At 41.9% G+C, this 16,772-nt stretch overlaps 1 protein-coding gene across 1 annotated transcript in view; it reads left to right on the forward strand.

Moving 5' to 3' along the window:
- Positions 1-5,669: 5,669 nt before the first annotated feature.
- Positions 5,670-16,772, forward strand: part of LOC147624734 (uncharacterized) — a 60,489-nt gene continuing 49,386 nt past the window's right edge. Inside the window, exons 1-3 of the mRNA XM_086819766.1 lie at positions 5,670-5,864; positions 6,232-6,360; positions 6,577-6,688. Coding sequence (XP_086675892.1) covers positions 5,796-5,864; positions 6,232-6,360; positions 6,577-6,688 — 310 coding nt within the window. The 5' untranslated portion in view covers positions 5,670-5,795. The remainder of the gene's footprint in view (positions 5,865-6,231; positions 6,361-6,576; positions 6,689-16,772) is intronic.

A 16,772-nucleotide genomic window follows, 5' to 3' on the forward strand; every position in this document is an offset into this window, starting at 1 on the left:
CTAACTTCATTTTGTCTATGACAATTCACGATGTGAAACATAACTTGCTACTTCATGGTGTGAACTGCTCCTTGCTACTTCACGACGTGAACCATTTTCTACGGTTTCATGGATATCTGCTATTTCACGGCTAGAAAAGAGAGTTTGGAAGAAAACCAGTTGAAATAGTTGGAGGAGTGATCTCGCCTATCGAAATACACTCTCATCATGCACTTGAGGTCTGGTAAACGCATTGGAGACGACAGTGCATCAAACCACCCAGGTTCTTCCTACCAAAGGAGTGTTGGTTCATGTTGCTCAGTGAGCACTCAATTGAGTGTTTCAGCTTGGAAGAATCTAACCACCATAGAAATAAGTAGTGAAGAATGGCAGGAGTAGAATAATAGTGCATAAACACCATTAAGCTTTTACAAAGGGGGAGGCTTCTATTTATAGGAAAAAGTGAGCCTCTAACTAAGCAAATTGATTCTAGAATTTTCCAGATCAGTTTGGTCAATTTTTGACCATTTTTTGGTCAGTTCAGCTAACTTTTTGGATCTAGTTTTGAAATAGGAGAGAGGAGAGAGGAGAGATGAAAATATCTCATTTTATTGATTAAAAATTGAGGATAATGATGAGAAAAAGGCACCTACTTCATGATGGGAGATCCCCACTCTGAGGTGTTAAAATTCAGTATTTTTTAATTCTTTTCTTTGGTCCTTAGTCCACTCTTCATCTTATGTGAGCATTTACTCATTTTTGGGGGGTTTTTCTTTTATTCTTCAATTTGTCTCCTCCCTACATTTGGATTAATCTTATTGGTCCATAGGAACCTTAATCCAAAATTTTCAGAAAATCTTGACCCTTAGGCTAAGGTCTTTTGTGTACATTATAATTTATTTCTAATGCACCTTAGGAATTTCTTTTTAAACTTCTGTTTCAGGGGAATTTATTTTAATAAGAAGGGATATTTTTCCATCCAAAGATATCTAAAAACTGAATTACCTCTCTCTAGGCCAAAACAGGTGGAAACAAGATCTTTTATTATTCTGAAAAGGGGATTGATTACAAGGGAAGAAATTGGACATCTTGAGGGGTTGGGGAGGAATCTTACATCCTCTCCCACTTGAAAAACACGAGATGTCCTCATCTCGTAAACTAGGAGTAATCCCGTATTAGTTCGGCTTCTTTCTCCAGGTGGCGTCTTCAAAAGGATAGAACTTCCATTTGACTAATAATTCTCTCAGAATTCTATTTTTGAGAACCTTCTCTCGAACATCAAGGATTTCTTCAAGTTGGAGTTCCATCTGCCCTTGGATTGAAGAAGTTAAGAGTTCATCATTAAGCACATGATTCGGGCTCGGTACATACTTCTTAAGTAGGCTGACATGAAATACATTATGTGCTTTGAGATGAGGAGGCAGAAGAAGTTTATAGGCTAAGTCACCTACTTTCTTTGTAATCAGATATGGCCCACGGTATATGGGGGATAACTTCTTGTACTTCCTAAGAGATAGAGAACTTCTTTTGGGGCGTACTCAAATGAAGACCATATCTGCTTCTTCAAATTTTTTGTCTGACCTCTTCTTATCTACATACTTCGAAAGAGTCCCAGCTGCCTGTATCCCTCCTTGTTAGTTGCCTGTGACACTACATGACCGGTTATTTCTCCTTGCCTCTTCTCACTTGCATGCCCGTGCATCCATTAGGCCTTTTGTCATTTACTGCTAGACCAAGGAGATGAAAAGGGAGTGGATCCATGAAAGGGAGAGTAGAAAATAAACCAAAAAACTATTAAAAAAAACTACGAAATCATGCAAAAATCAAGGGGCTTTTTAGAGAAAATGCATCCTACACCGAGCTAGAGCAAGGATCTAAGGATTTCTTGAAGATAAGCCCGAGATTTTTGGGGTTTACCAAGCTTGAGATGAAAGTAGGGTTTCAACCAAAAGCCTTGGCAAAAAGAAAGGAATCAAAGCTAGCTCTAATACCACTGTAGTGATGGTGAAAGAGAGAAAGAAAGATGCACTCAATGGAGTACCACATGCACTCAAGGGACTACCACCATAGCAATGGAAAGCTTGAAGCTCCAAGAAAGTATGATTTAATTAGAAAAAATGATTAGCCCCTCCTAATTACAATTATTTCACTTATATACTTGCCCACCTTTTCACACTTTATTAATATTGGGCTCCCACACTTGCCCACGGTCATGTCCATGCCCATGGGCTCCTTTATGTCCAAACTATGCCCAAGGCTCTAGCCCATGCCCAACATTATTAATATTGGGCTCCCACACTTGCCCGTGGTCATGTCCATGCCCATGGGCTCCTTTATGTCCAAACTATGCCCAAGGCTCTAGCCCATGCCCAACATTATTAACACTTTTGGCCAAGCCCACTTCATTACGAAAAGTAATACTTCATGTAATTGATTACTTTTTGACAAATCACTTTTGTAATATTCGAGTACATGGCAATAACTATCCACCTATTTTAAAACATTTCCCTCCATTATGGCTTGCCTTGTACTAAAGATCACCCTATATATGAAGAAAACAAAAAATGAATTTGAGTTTCTTCAAATGATACATGTCTAGTTTCCATGGAGAGTGAGCATTAAGCTCTTTTACAAGATGAAACGGGCTTAAAAACTTTGAAAAGGGCTAAAAAACTTTGAGGTAAGTTACTTAGAATGGTGTATGTGTCATTGAGAGTAAAGATATTCGTGCTTACTTTGAGTTGTAGATTTAGAGGCTTAAAATCCATTTAATATTGGATGACATAAATGATGATATTTCATTTGAAGTGCCTTTTAGATTGAGCAGAAGTACGAGAGAGTTCATTCTTGATGTGCAGTTTGGATACAAATTTAAAGTTACAAGTGCATTGACACCTTGTTCTCTTCAAGAAAGATGTGCAACTTCTCAATTTGTAAGTAAAGAAAAACATCTTTCAATGTGATAGATGTAATTAAAAGATTTCCTTCTAAAAGCATATGTACCTAATCAAATATTGCCTTCGATTGAAAATGTGATAAAGCTCCCAAGCTTGTATGATGAAAATATCCTCTTTGAATTTTCACTAGCACCATCTAGTATGAGGACACAACGGCGGATGGAACTAAAATTTGATGGCCATGTCTAGATTGAGGAGGTCATGAGCCATATTTTAGGATTCAATGGAGTTGTAAGGTCGAGGAGGTGTGGAGGTATACATGTGTCCTTTCTTCATTCAATCGGGTGTGCATGTGTCCTTTCTTCATTCGATCGGTGTGGAAAATAATGGTCAATGGAAGGCTTGTCTTTTTAAGGTGGTTGTGGTAACAAAAAGGGATGGAACTTTATAATGTTACCATTGTGGAAGGAGTCCAAACTATTTATCCTCTTGTAAGGTATAGAAGGGATGGGAAGTTTGTAATGTTACCAACTTCTTATCCCTTGTCAATGCCTCTTTTAAGTGCAAAATGTATGTTTTCTATTGTCATGATATAGAAGGCAAGATGGTTACGCTGTGTATCATATGCATCATGTTGTAGAGGGAACATCCAAAAGGGAAATGGAGGAGTTAAAATCTAAGGTTACTAGGTTTATGAAGAATGTTGGTCAAATGAAGTCAAAATTTATTTAGAAAAGAATGGCTAGGTAGTACTTTCTATTATTGTTGCGCTCTAGAAGCATGACTAATGTGGAGCTTGATAAGGTGTCACCCTTGGACACAAAAAGGTATTCATTCTCCCTTTCTAATGAATGTCTTCCTTTTTCTTAAGCTTGTCAATTTAGTTTTTTTTTATTGCTTTCAATTATGATTTGGTAGGATTTCAAAGTGGAGAAATAGTGCAATGAGTGAAGGTGGAGCCATGGATAAAGGCTTTGACAGTATTTTGTAGTTGAAGATGAAAAGCACTTATGGTTTTTCCCAGAGCTTGGTGTTTCTTGACAGTTGACATGTTCCTCCTTTGTTGATAGGTGTCATGTGTTCAAGATATCCACCCACCCAAGGTTCAAGTTCAAGGGATCTTGGGGGTTCTTGGGTGTACTTTAACTATGTGAAGAGAATCCTTGGTTGGGGAACAATGTCATGTCATGTTTACAATCCATTTATCCAAGAACTAGAGATCCTAACAATCTGTGACTTTAAGGTTGAAGACACTCAAGTGATTTTTTGGACCCTATTGAATAGAGTCATGGAGAGAGAGGGATATATGGGGTAGCAGAGTTCAAGGGCTTCTTGGGTGATGAAGTAGAGGCAAATTGGAGATTGGGGAGCGATTTAGACAGTGTTTGATGGGCTAGAAAATATGATGGATGAGAAGGAAAGGTCTTGTATTTAGCATTGGGATGATAATTTAGATAAAAGTGTATCCCTTCACATGATCAACAAGAGTTGAAGATAAAGGTCTTGCTTTTAGCATTAGATAAAAGTGTATCCCTTCACATGATCAACAAGAGTCAACAAGAGTCGAAGATAAGATGTTGTCGTTGGAAAGACGCTCCTTTAAAACTAATTGTAGATGTGGAATTCAAGTCTTTGTGCATGGTTGGGATCAAGGTCATGCAATAAAGCCTTTAGCATTGCTATTAAATTTGGATTTGAAAGAATGATGAACGACCCTTTCATGTGTTTTTCATTCCAAGTTTCAACAACTATTTGAACATGTTTTGTGTAGGGTATGGAGAAGGATGATAGGTATCTTATTCCCAAAACAAACTTGGTAAAGTCAATCCATGGTAGTGAGTTTGCATGTTAGATTTAACAGCTGCAACCTTACATAGTGCAAAGCTTGCTTCCTACCTAAGAGGCAAGCATATTAGAGGGGGCCCAAGTGTCGAGAGGTTACGGTGCATAGATATGAGAACTATGTATTGTAGTAGCCAAAGGAATGTTATTGACTTAACAAATGATGTTGAAGAGATTGAGGTAGCAAATCTAGGTGGAGATGCTATGGGAGATGAGAAAACCGCTAGAGGGAAGTGACCAGAATCCATGTCTAACATGATCCTTGATGATGACTGCCATCGGCCGAGTTGGAGCTTATATGCTAGTTACCAATGAGAATGTGCTGTAGAGGAGGTGGATTTGCATCAAAATTCGCAAAACAAAAACACTTGAGATACATGAGGTGCCAGTGCTGCAAGATGGAGGTTTTGTAATTGATGTTATCGGAGAATGCATTTCGACAACCTAGAAGCATTGGGGAGACCAACCTATAGGGACGGACAAAAGGTTCGATGGAGGAGGGTGATAACAAAAGAAATGCAAAGTAGGATTGATTTTGCAAGGACCACACACTATGATGTGCTCACTGTCAATGTTGCCAAACCAAGAGATGAATACTTGAGAAAAGCATGTACCTATGATGTCTATTGGACCGGTCCATGGCACAACCAAGAGATGAATACTTGAGAAAAGCATGTACCTATGATGTCTATTGGACCGGTCCATGGCACAACCAAGAGATGAATACTTGAGAAAAGCATGTACCTATGATCTATTGGACCGGCGGTCCATGGCATGCAAGCATCTCTACTACATATACTTGCAACATTTGGGGGTATTGATAAACATCCTTTTGTGTACCAAGCTATTTTTTCAAAGCTAGAGGCACTCTCACTTGTGGAACTACACACTATTTAAATAATCTCCACAAAGCGATTGGGGCAATGATCCTTGGGCGGCATGAGCGTTGGTGGTGCGACCGTGTGTACGCACATCACCATTACCCCGCCCAAACGTTTTGATTTTAAAAAAACCTTAGTACGTACCATCAGAATCTCGGTTTACAGTACGATACACTTGCAGAGCTTCTTCCTCTCCATGGGCCTGCTGTGCTTCGTCCTGGACTTGCCATCTCTTCAACCATTTCTGCTCAACGACATCAAACGGGTAGGGCTTTCTTACTCCTCTTTAGCCAGGGTTTTTGATAGTGTTTTTACCCCAACCTTGCTATGCTGTTAGGATTAGGGTTTGTATTCAACAGATTTTATTGTTAGGGTTTATCGTCAAATGATCTGGCTTGCTCAACGGGTTTAAGGTTAGGTTTTGCGACCTGGCTTGATTTCTACCTACATCTAAACGGGTAGGGTTAGGGTTTGCACTCAACATACAATCTGGCTCATCGATCTCTCAAAATTGAAGTATCATACGATTGTGACCCTGCTTTTGCCATTGAAAATAAGTTTTTTGCATCACGTATCTTGCTTTTGCCATTTGGAAACAGTTTGCGGTATGTAAGGGACATTGTTTTTGGCAGTCTTTACTGCATGTGGCGAATCTGTGTGCGACCAGAAAGCTCAAGCTCCCATCTTCGTCCACCAGAAATGTTTCTATCAACCTTGCTGTTTGCTGCATCGATTGGAGCTCTGTGTCTGGAGCGTATGAGGTAAGTGTTCCAGACTAGTCTGCAAAGGAAAGACTACTACCATCCATGCTTCAAGTCATCATATATCGTCCATAGCATGTGTGCTTTGATTCATCATACTGTATGACATTTTGATTTCTACTATTTGAACAACACCATTCCAACCTGCACTAGTACAGACGTCTTCATCCATGTGCTTTTAGATTTGTCTTTGATTCATTCTGTGCCACCATGCAGCCACACTTCATCTACATGCCAACGGAATCTCTGAATCTCAGAGACTTTCATCATGCTGTGACTAGCTTACTCCCTTCTTCAGCAGTAAGAACATCATCTGGTCATGGCCAAGGCAAGTGCTTATTGCACACCTATGATTCCAAAGCTTCTAAAGGAATGCAAATTTTTACATTTTAGGTTGTGTGCACTAATATCAAAAAAGGTGTTTCGTATGATTCTCTGTACTGTGTCTTTGAGGGACATAAACATAGAAAGTGATATGAGTAGAAACTGCAACGGGTACTATCTTCTCCACATGGAAAGTGATGAGAAGAAACTGTAATGCATACTATCCTCCCACCTAGCAAGCATAGGCAGATCAACATGAACTGGCCCTCCATCCTGTGTAACAATGGAAAACATTGTATGTAGATGATGCCGGATCAAGGCTGCCACACCTCCAGATCCTTGGAGAGGCTTGGACTCCTCCAAAGGTCCAGGTCTTGCCTTTGCAGGCAGACTCCCATGTATAACCTGATACCACAAGCAGTTCTTGTATAGAAAACAATGTCTATTTTTGTATAAGATAAGTCTCTGCCAAGTCTCCGGGATCTGACCACAAAGTATTGTTACAATTTCAGGTGGCCATGTGCAGTGCATCGGTCCATCTGTGTAGGCTGCACTTCCCCTTCTCCATATCTGCCCTGATCTAGACCATACTGGCTTTCTGATGCTCCATCTGTAATGAGGTTAGGTCCTCTCCAAAGTAAATCTGTGTGCCTTGTAAAGCCATGCACTTCTTCAAGAAATCAAGTCATGTTTGGCTGTCCTTGAACTTTGAGAGGAGTAGATGCTCTCTAGTAATGTCCTTTCCAGCTCTTCGTGCATCCACAAAAAAAACCTCTTCAATCCCCATTTTCTTGCGTAAGTGGGTACTATCATCTTTGGGGGAAGTTCCCTCTGGTAGACTTGTAACTTGCACATAAAGAGCTCTAGAAAGTTGTATTAACATCTTCAAAAGGCCAAAATGACCTATCAGACCAAAATGTTACATGTCCATGGAATACATCATCATGGTACTGAAAGTAAAGCTAAAAGAAAATATCCGTGAAAAAAAAACCCACAAAGAGCCTCAAGCTCTCGCATCAACCAAGAATATCTCTTATAGGGTGCTGCAACATGGTACCCAATGTGAAGCATGGCCTCTTATCACATGCGCAGAAGCTCTTTGTGTCTTCTTTCAGACCTAAGCAATTGAATAGGATCCTTGGTGCAAATCACCAACAAAGACAAAGAGTAGAGAGAGCGCTGTGTTATTAGTACAAAAGCTGTCAATATGACTACAAATTTCAAAATTTGTGGCCTTTGGCCTTCCAAAAGGTAAACTAAGACCTTTTAATGGACTTGACTCTTGACCTGCCCCAAAATAGGGTTAGATGATCTGCAAAGAACAATGCCTTGCCTTTTTATAGGCTCTTGGAAACCTTTTTCAATTGGCTGATTGCTGGTCAGCCAATTCCATGGACTCATAAATTTATGTATGCTGCCAACTTGAAGTATGTCACCTCCTATGCTTGGCTGACTGGGTCCTAGTACACAAAGAAGACTTCCGGTGCTTGTCAAGGACTTATTTCCCTAAACTATTGTTTGTCTTTGCCTAATCAAGGATTAGCTTGGAAATCTGCCATGTCCATGTGTGCACATGACATCCCCTCTTGCTAAACTTGATGACGTGATTCCAACCTTTGACCTTGGATGACTGTCATCATCCACTTGTCTCCTCATCGACTCCCAAACTTGTCATCCTTGCCTTCATGCCTTCATGGCAACCTTTTCACTGTAAACCTTGCCATGTCTCTGATTCCACTCCACATCTGGTGGTGAGATCTGTGCATCTGTTCCACTGTGTCCCCTTGCCTTCATGCCCTGTCCTTGAATACTACAATGGGCTCCTTCTCGAGGTTGATCATGGCATCCTTGCTTCACCCCCTTGGAACCATTTTCTTGAGACCCTATTAAAAAGAGTGGTTAGCAAACATCATAAGATAAGCTAATCACAAATATACGACTCCTTGATTATAAGAGAACATAAATGTTAATGTCATGTGAATAAAATGCCATGGACATTCTCAAAGCTAATCCAGAAGGGGTAGCCAAGAAAAAGACCATTAGAACTAGAAATTGGAGCATAAGGTGTTGAAGAGACTAGTTTGGACTTGGAGCAAGGACATGGAAAGCATGGGAAGTGTTGTCGGCTGAGATAGGAGATTGTCGGCCGTACCAATTCAGAGGCGGGCAGCAGGGGCTTCAGTTTATGGAGAAAACGCAGCCCGACCACCAACATTTATTGGAGATCATGCCCAGTCGGCTAGTCCGGCAGTCGGCCAGCGTTTCATTTGTCTAGCATGCCTATAAAAGGGCAAGTTTGCTCATTGTGTAACTCATTCATTCCTTTATGGGATGGGTCCTTAGAGTAGGACTAGATTTTGGTGTTTATCACCTTTTGTATGAGGCAACCTAGGGCTGTAGAAAAGTACCTTTTTGTACTATATGAAATATATTGAATTTCCAGCCATCTCTCTCTCTCTCTCTCTCTCTCTCTCTCTCTCTCTCTCTCTCTCAGCATCGGCGATGTATGATATCTTATATCCCTCTTATGGCACTGGATGGAGTTAGACATAGATCTGCATAGCATGCTTGTACTACCCCTTCAGCATATAGAGATGCATCTTGCCTTAGCACTCCATCCACATCCCCACCCCCCTTATATTGTTTGTATATGGGCTCCACCGATCCATGATGATTCACAGTTGTATCCAGACACATGCACACTTTTTCTTTTGTTTCTTTTCTTCCGATGACCGGAAGAACACAGTTGTATTATTTTTTGTCTCATAGGCCGACTTTGGCCTCTTGTAGACGTTAATATATCTTTCTTCTTTCTTTCTCTCTCTCTCTTCTGTCTGCGTTTTGCATCAACATGTTTCCAGTGGTGTTTAGGGCTGAAAGAAGACTCCTAGAGCTTCCACGTGTTACATTGGTATCAGAGCATCAGGCTCAGCAAAGCTAAACACTGGATGGTGTACATGTCCGAGGTACAGGAAAGTACACGGATACGAAACCCAAGGCAAGGAACATAGAATCGGGAAGAGCTCCCAGGAGGTTTGTCGGTGGTGTTCCACAAAGCCAGAGGGGATGGCAGTCCTGTGAGTCAGATAGGTTCTCAGGCAATGGTCCCAAGGGAGGATTTTCCTCCAAGGGGTGATGTGAGAGTACAGACTCATTTCTCAGGAATGAAGACCAAGATAGTGTTCAGAGTCAGGGCAAGAATGGATTGGGAACTGGAGGGAACAGACGCATAGATCTTATTCAGAGTTAGAGTGGTTTTGGAGACCGGGCCGGATTTTCAGTGAAAAGGGTTGACAGAGTTGGATGGATGACGGAGGGACTTCGGGAATAGAGTGGGATAATGACAGTCATCCAAGAATAGGTTGGAATCCTGTCATCAAGTTTAGTAGAGGGGGATGTCATGTGCATAAAATGCCATGGACATTCTCAGAGCTAATCTAGAAGGGGCAGCCAAGAAAAAGACCATTAGAACCAAAAATTGGAGCATAAAGTGCTGAAGAGACTAGTTTGGACTTGGAGCAAGGGCATGGAAAGCATGGGAAGTGCTGTTGGTTGAGACATGAGATTGTCGGCCTTACCAGTTCAGAGGCGGGCAGCAGGTGCTTCAGTTTATGGAAAAAACGCAGCCGACTAGCATTTATTGGAGATCATGCCCAGTCGGCTGGTCCGATAGCAGTTTGGCCAGCGTTTCATTTGTCCAGCATGCCTATAAAAGGGCAAGTTTGCTCATTATGTAACTCATTCATTTCTTTATGGGATGGGTCCTTAGGGTCCTTAGAGTAGGACTAGATTTTGGTGTTTATCACCTTTTGTATGAGGCAGCCTAGGGCTGTAGAAAAGTACCTTTTTGTACTATATGAAATATATTGAATTTTCAGCCATATCTCTCTCTTTCTACTCTCCCTTGTGTTTGCATTTTGCATCAGCATGTTTCCAGTGGTGTTCAGGGCTGAAAGAAGACTCCCAGAGCTTCCACGTGTAACAAGGAGTATTCCCAATCTATTCACAAGAGAACAAGCATAGAAGGCTTGCCTCTAGAATAGATGACTACTCACAAAGGAGAATGAAGCTTGCATAAGCAAGAGACAAAGACTAGAGTATTGTTGCCACAAAGGCTCACTTCTCTATTGCTTTCCAAAGGAATACACCACAAAGGCTACAACAAAGAAGTGTCATCCCACATAGGGTGGGTGGGTATTTATGCATCAAGCCAAAGGGGGGCGCCTAGATCAAGTGGGCATGCCACTTGCCTCCACAAGATCATCCTTCTCCACATATCGAAAAGGTTCCTAAGATAGCTAAGATCACCTTGGACCACTATGATTAATCATATCATAGTTCCGTAGCTTACAAAGTATTAAAACCACCCACCTAAGGTAATGTGCCTACAACTAATGTAGATCAGATCTTTCAATACCCTCTCTTGATCTACATACATACCTCACAGGGTGTGTAGATCAAGACTCGCACAAAGTGAAAAACACAAAAGTAAATATGCCCACTGGCTATCACATAGATACAATTGTCCAATGACAATAATGAAGATCAAATAGTACACCTTTAGAACGTCATGTCTGCACAGTTTGCTTCATGCTTTGTAGGTTCTTCTTTCTTTAGCTTCATTCGCCTCATCTCTCTTCTTCTTGTAGCAATCCTTGATGACATGGCCTTTCTTTTTGCAGTAGAAACAAGACCTCGCAGTCTTGAATTTTTTCTTTTGACCATCCATCAATAAAGCTGTCTCACTTGAGTGCCGAGGGTTTGTTGTATCACTAGTAGTAGTAGTAGTTGAAGTAGAGGCTTTCCTTCCTTCCAATCTTGTCTCCTCAAGAATGAGTGAAGATGATACAATGACAAGAGTTAGATTAGGTTGATTTGCAATGACACTAACACATTGCTTATATGTTGCATACATACTTGCAAGCAATATAAAAATAACCTCTTCTTCTTGGACTACCACACCAGCTCCAGTAAGCTGGTCTATTAGACACCTTATGTCATTAATGTGAGAAGCCACTTTGGTCTGGTCTTCTCCTCTTTCTCCAACTTGTATAATTTCTTTCTTAAGAAAAGACGAGATGTAGCATTTACTTGACCAAAAATTGCTCTTAATCTTAGCCAAGCATCATTAGAGGTAGGAGCGGAATTGACTTGATGTATTTGGTTATCACTCAAGCCATTGATAATGTATGAGAGAGCCTTTGCATCATTGCTTTCTTGTTTTGTAACCATATCAGGATTCCTGTTTTGTAACCATATCAGGATTCCTTGCATTTGGTTTCCTCTCAGTTCCATTTACAATTCCCCAAAGCTCTCTATCTGTCAAAGCCATTTGCATTTTGATGGCCCAAGTGTGATCCTTAGATCCATCAAACCTATCTCCTCTTTTGAAATACCCATTTTCATTACTCCCCATTGCTAAAAAATGAAAAACTACCCTCTTTGAACCCTTTATAGATGAGGGTTTGTACAAAAGAAGATAAGAGTACTACTACTCTCCTTGCTTCACAAAGAAGTCTCCCTCACCACCATACAACTCCAATTTTTTACTTAAAAAAACAGTGAATCCCCAAGACCTAGCAGCATGTTACTAAGATGGAACTTTCTTCCTCTTAGTGACAAGTCTCTTTAATTTTATTTAAGTGTTTGCTCCTAGATCTCTCTTTTAGTTTTATCACATTGGTGGATTCACATGAAGATGCCATCTTTCCTCTATAAAAAATGAGTGAAAGTCCTTTAAACAAGGAAAACCTTTTACAACGATTTTTTTTTCTTTTACTCACAAAGAGTGTGGACACAAATGTTAAGAAGAATTAGCTTCAGACCACAACAAGAGAATTTATGGTGAAGACTTTAATAGCCAACTAAGACATATTTTCCAAAGTCCGAAAATAGAAGGGAAGTGCCTGGAATCGAGCTGGCTGACTGAGCATTACAGGCGCCGCGTATTTGTTGCCGTGTTTTGTTGCCGCCTTGATGAGGCCACCCAAGAAAGGTAAGTAGCCATTGCTATTGCTTTACTGCATCCACTAGTGTGTACATCTCACCGGCACCATACCTTGTTTGAAGCTGGCCGCCGAGCGTTGATAATTCTACAGTCTTCGATGAGCGCTGAGTTTGCTGGCCGCTGAGCGCACTTACTTTAGACACTGGCTTGTTGACTGATGAGAGCGTTGCCTTCAGCCGGGTTAGCTTGCACCAATCGTGGTTGTTGCCACCAGACGTAGCCACTAGCTGCTGTTTGCCGCCTCTTCCACTTCAAAGGTACACTAGCCACTTCAGAGGTACACCAGCTGCGATTTGGTTCTGCTGCTTTCTTGATCGCCACCACAAGGAGATTTGACTGAGTGTTGCTTAGTCTTCTCATTTCTAGTTTACACAAGTTCTTGTATAAAAGAAAAAAATTTACACACAATCACTCTTTCCCTCTTGCTCTTACTCACAGAGAAATGCTCCCTCTCTCACTCAGATTTGTAGAGGATTCTTAACATACAATGATATGATCACATAGATCTTGAGAGACTTCTCTCTCTCTCTCTCTCTCTCTCTCCTCACAAAAGAGATTGTGAATCTCTCTTCTCAATTGAAAATAACTCTCTCTCACTTCCTCTCTTGATTGCCACCATCATTAAGAGAAAATAACTCTCTCTGACTTCTTCTCTTGATTGCAACCTTCATTAAGAGAGAATAAGATGTAGCTCACCTATGTGAAAAAACCAACACTCACAATGGTGTTACCCACAAACAAACTCTCTCTCTCTCTCTCTCTCTCTCTCTCTCTCATTTCCCTCTTGAATCAAAGGTCTTGAGTTCAAATCTTGTGGGATAGATCAATTTGGTCTCTTGGGATAGTTTCCTACGACGTTAAAAAAGTTCTCTTCTCTCTCTCTCTCTCTCTCTCTCTCTCTCTCAATCTTGTTGATTTGCCACTAATCGATAATTAAGAGGTTAGTTTTATGTAAAATGAGAATTAGTATCACTTTCACAAGATTTTCCTAATCCCAACATGTGCCACTCAAATGGAGATTAGTTAGAGAAATGACATCTAGATTCTATTCTCACAACAAGTTGTCTTGCCAAATCTTTCCACCTCTAATCACATCTTAATTATCGTCTAATCTCTTTGTTAATGATGTTGATTCTAGCATTTGATCCACCATAGCTCATTACATTGCTGTAATGATCATTTTTTAAGTTATTTTCAACTAGTCCTCTGTATCCCTAGCCAGTGGAGGGGCTTGATCTCCCTCCAAGAGAAACATTAGGGGAAATGCTTCTAGCCCAACATAGCTACTTCATTGGTGCTCCAACCAAATAAATCAGCGCAGCAAACCACCGGCGCAATTAGGAGATAATCGCGTTTTTTCCAGCGCTTGTTTTTCTGAAGAAAATGAAGATCTTGTCTGCTCCAGTTGCAATGGGTCTGATTCCTCTTAGCCTCAGGGGTTTTCAAGGGTGCTCTACAAGCTGAAGTCAGAATTTGATTTGATCAAGTTTACAGTGAGATCCAAGCTCTTCATCAAATCTGCAGGTGACTTTGGTAAAACAGAGTAAAACAGAGATTAAGCATTCAATGTTTGGTCAAATCTTGTGTTTCTTGGCTGAATCCTCTTGTAATATGCGGAAGCTTCGGAGAAGGATCGGTACTTCAAAACTCAGAAATCAGCACTCTTTTCGCGACGGAATTACCGTACAAACTGAAAGACGATGTGCAGAAAATAGAGAGAGAAGGGGGAGATGGAGAGGACACAGTATTGGGTCCCAATTACCCTCTGTAGGGCCCCCACCACGGATGGTGTATTTGCTTTATTAGAATGATGTAAATTTGAAAACAAATACAAAGTACTTGACCTTTTCTTGGCTGGAAAACCTGCCTTTGACCTTCAGTCCTTCACCCCTTTGCTTTAGCAAGTTCTTGGCTGTCCTGGCCCTTGTTTGCTTGGAGCACTTGGTGAATTATGAGATAACTTCAATGATTTCTTGGCTGGGCTTTTATACCCCCTTTTGCATCCAGTCGGCCAGCTTCAGGAAGCTCCACCACTGGGTCTTATTTACTAAATGCTTTCACACTATAATAAATGCTGTCCAGCCTGCGCTTATGCTTGTGTGGGACAGTACCATGCTGCGCATGGGTGTGGGCCTGCCCCTACACCTGGCCGACCTGCTGGTTAGGGTTTCTGACCCTGTCGGCTGCCTGTCCAGCAGCAGTAAAGTTGGCCGACAGCCCTCCCAGTCCATGCCATAGCTGGTGGGCACAGCCTGGGCCCTCCTGGCCCCTTGGGGGTGGTTCTACACCTCCCCCATGCCCACACTAAGAGTGCAAGTGCACTGGGGTAGCCCTATGGGTTGGCCCCATCTTTACATGCAAACCTACATGCCCACAGAGGCCCGGCATCCAGTTGCAAACCAGATACACAGAACATCTGACATCATTCCAGAGGGACTCACAGCGCGGACTGGCACTGCTTCATGTGCAGGACAGTGCACACCTGACCTTGGACTCATGTGCAGGACAATGCACACCTGACCTCGGACGACTGAGATGGATCCCTGGTTGACTCGTCCCGGACTGGGCTCACATGGGACCAGCTCACCATCCCAGGTCCTGCACCTTCTGTACAAAAATGTCTACGTGGCATCCAAGTGCGGGATGCACGTGACATCCCCTTCTGCTTAACTTGACGGAAGCTGCATAGCCTCCAAATAATCCGTCAATAATGCCGGATAGTCTTCGAAAAATTCTTTGTCGAGCCATACCGCTTCATGAGTTCCTCGGTCTTGAAACCTCGTGAGAAACTGTCGTAGTCTTCGGCCTGAGCCATGCTTGAAACGGTGCAAAAGGATCTGTTCTGGAACCATTACTTCTGCTTCATCAATGATGTTTGGTTCCGCTTCGTCTTTGACCTCTGAAGGGGGTGGACCTGCATATGGCTTTAACCAACTGACATGAAATACATCGTGCATAGTCCAACTCGGAGGTAGCTTTAACTGCATAGACACCTCATTAATCTTCTTCCGGATGGGAAATGGTCCGAAGCTCCTGAAAGACAACTTTGGGCATCGCTTGCCCACCTGCTTCAATCTTTGCTTCATAATCCGAAGATACACCCAATCCCCTTCCGAAAACTTCATGTCCCTTTGGTCTTTATTGGCCTGTCGAGTGTAGGCTTCTTGCGCTTTAGCCAATCTGTCTTTAACGGACTGTAGGATCTCCTGGTAAGACTCCGTCACTCAGTTCGCCTCCGGTACTGAAGACGAAGTCCTGGTTAACAACGACTGGAAAGGCCTTCCAAACGCTGCCTCATATGGAGTCCTACCAATAGCTGAAGAAAAAGAGTCATTCAAAACAGCTTGAACTAAAGGCAAAAACGATTCCCACTTACCTTGCTGATTGTGGACATAACACTTCAGCACATCAAAGGCCAACTGGTTGTATATCTCTGTTTGGCCATCTGTCTGTGGGTGGAATGCACTGGAAAAATTCAACTTAGTACCAAAATTATCAAACAATGCCCTCCAAAAATGACTGGTAAACTTGGCATCTCGGTCTGACACTATGGTCCTAGTAATCCCACCAATCGGGTACCAATGCCGAATGAATAGCTGGGCAACATCCTCGGCGGTCACATTGGCCCTGCAAGGAATAAGCATAACAAATTTGCTGAACCTGTCAACAATAGTTAAACATTGTGTATTACGCTTACTCGGACTGGGAGGCAGATTTGTGACAAAGTCCATCGAAATGCCCTGGAAAGGACCCTCAGGAATTGGCAAAGGCTGTAACAACCCTATCTTCTTTCCACGAGGAGCTTTCACCTTTTGACAAATGTCACAGCGTTGTACATATGTAAACACATCACGCCTCATCTTTGGCCAATAGTATTGCCGTTCTAATTTCTCCAGAGTCGAATTCATACACCTATGACCACTTGTAATGGCATCATGGGCATCATGGAGAAGAGCTGCCCGGAATGATTTCATGACACATAGTCGGCCTTTGTAGAAAAGCCAACCATCGCGTATCAGAAAATGGCATGGTCCTGTGGCATCCAATGCCTGTTCCCACTGTGTACCGAATTCCTCGGAAT

This window comes from Cibotium barometz, chromosome 25 (genome assembly GCF_041138505.1).
Source record: "Cibotium barometz isolate CiBa-2024 chromosome 25, ASM4113850v1, whole genome shotgun sequence".
NCBI lineage: Eukaryota > Viridiplantae > Streptophyta > Polypodiopsida > Cyatheales > Cibotiaceae > Cibotium > Cibotium barometz.